This window comes from Aptenodytes forsteri, unplaced genomic scaffold, assembly GCF_000699145.1.
Source record: "Aptenodytes forsteri isolate BGI_AS27 unplaced genomic scaffold, ASM69914v1 Scaffold299, whole genome shotgun sequence".
NCBI classification, from domain to species: domain Eukaryota; kingdom Metazoa; phylum Chordata; class Aves; order Sphenisciformes; family Spheniscidae; genus Aptenodytes; species Aptenodytes forsteri.
In genome coordinates, this window is record NW_008794154.1 from 2,719,053 (window position 1) to 2,720,111 (window position 1,059).

Consider the following 1,059-nt stretch of genomic DNA (forward strand, 5'->3'; position numbering starts at 1 on the left):
CCGCTCCGGCGGAAGGGGCGGAGCGCGGGGCCGAGCCGGGCCCGGCCGGGGGCCTTGAAGTCAGAGAACTGGATTTGGGGGTGTTGTGTGCAGCGGGCTGGGCGAACCACCGGAGCAGGGGGATAGCGGCCGCAGCGCAGCCCGGCCTCCCCGCCCCTCCGGGTCACCGCGCCTGGCTCTGTGCGGGTTTAGCGCCAGGGATGCCCGCACAGCTGCTAGAGCTCAAAAATGCCGTGCACGTCCCCGCCAATTGAACCCAGCTTACGGTATTTGAGCTCCTGGGGCTCATTTCAGTCCGGTTTAAGGGTACAAATGAAGGCAGAAACTGAGACTTTATAGTAAGTGTTTTTCTGTGTGTCAATATTGTATGGTATAAAGTGCATCTTCTATTTCTGCTCAGGTGGAATTTCTTAAAAGACACTGAGGAAGGTGACCAAAGAAAGTAATGTTCCCAAAATATTTTTGAAACCCTTCTCTGAACTTCTAAAATTATTAGTCTTCTCACTCAAAGAGAGGGAAATGAGGAAAGGTGTGAGTATAAGAACTCAAGTTATACGTGGAATTACAAACCAGTATCTGGTTCCACTGTCAGATTCCGAGTGATTTTGTCCTAAGGATAATATCAGCATGCAATTTTTGTTCCAAATGTTTTAATTGCATTATGGCTGCGATGGGTCTTTCAGGAATTAAAAAAGAAATGGAAGAATACTTCAAGCATTAAAAACAGAAGAAAAGTGAGACACACAAAACGTGTTTCTGATGGTCCAATTATCATGTAACTGTAGAAGTAACGGGCAAAAGAATGGGCGGGAAAAAAGTAACATTCGCTTACCTTGTTCTTACTGATTTTTATTTCTGTTAGTACAGGACAGCCAAAGAGCAAAAAAAATGGAACTTAATTTTTATTGTTCATCTACTATTTACCGATCATTTAACAATGCTGTTTACCAGCCTGGGGCGGGCGCACACTCGCTGAAGAACGTTTGAAAGCACCTGGGGGGTTTGTGCGGGCGTTGCTTAGAGCCCCGATATCAAATACGCCCAACACAGACAGCTTTC

General features: G+C 46.7%; 1 protein-coding gene across 1 annotated transcript in view; it reads left to right on the top strand.

The window, feature by feature from the left end:
* The first annotated feature begins 228 nt into the window (after positions 1 to 228).
* The window catches only part of SLC33A1 (solute carrier family 33 member 1), a 12,144-nt gene continuing 11,313 nt past the window's right edge, over positions 229 to 1,059 (top strand). The window contains exon 1 of the mRNA XM_009279540.2: positions 229 to 306. Coding sequence (XP_009277815.1) covers positions 229 to 306 — 78 coding nt within the window. The remainder of the gene's footprint in view (positions 307 to 1,059) is intronic.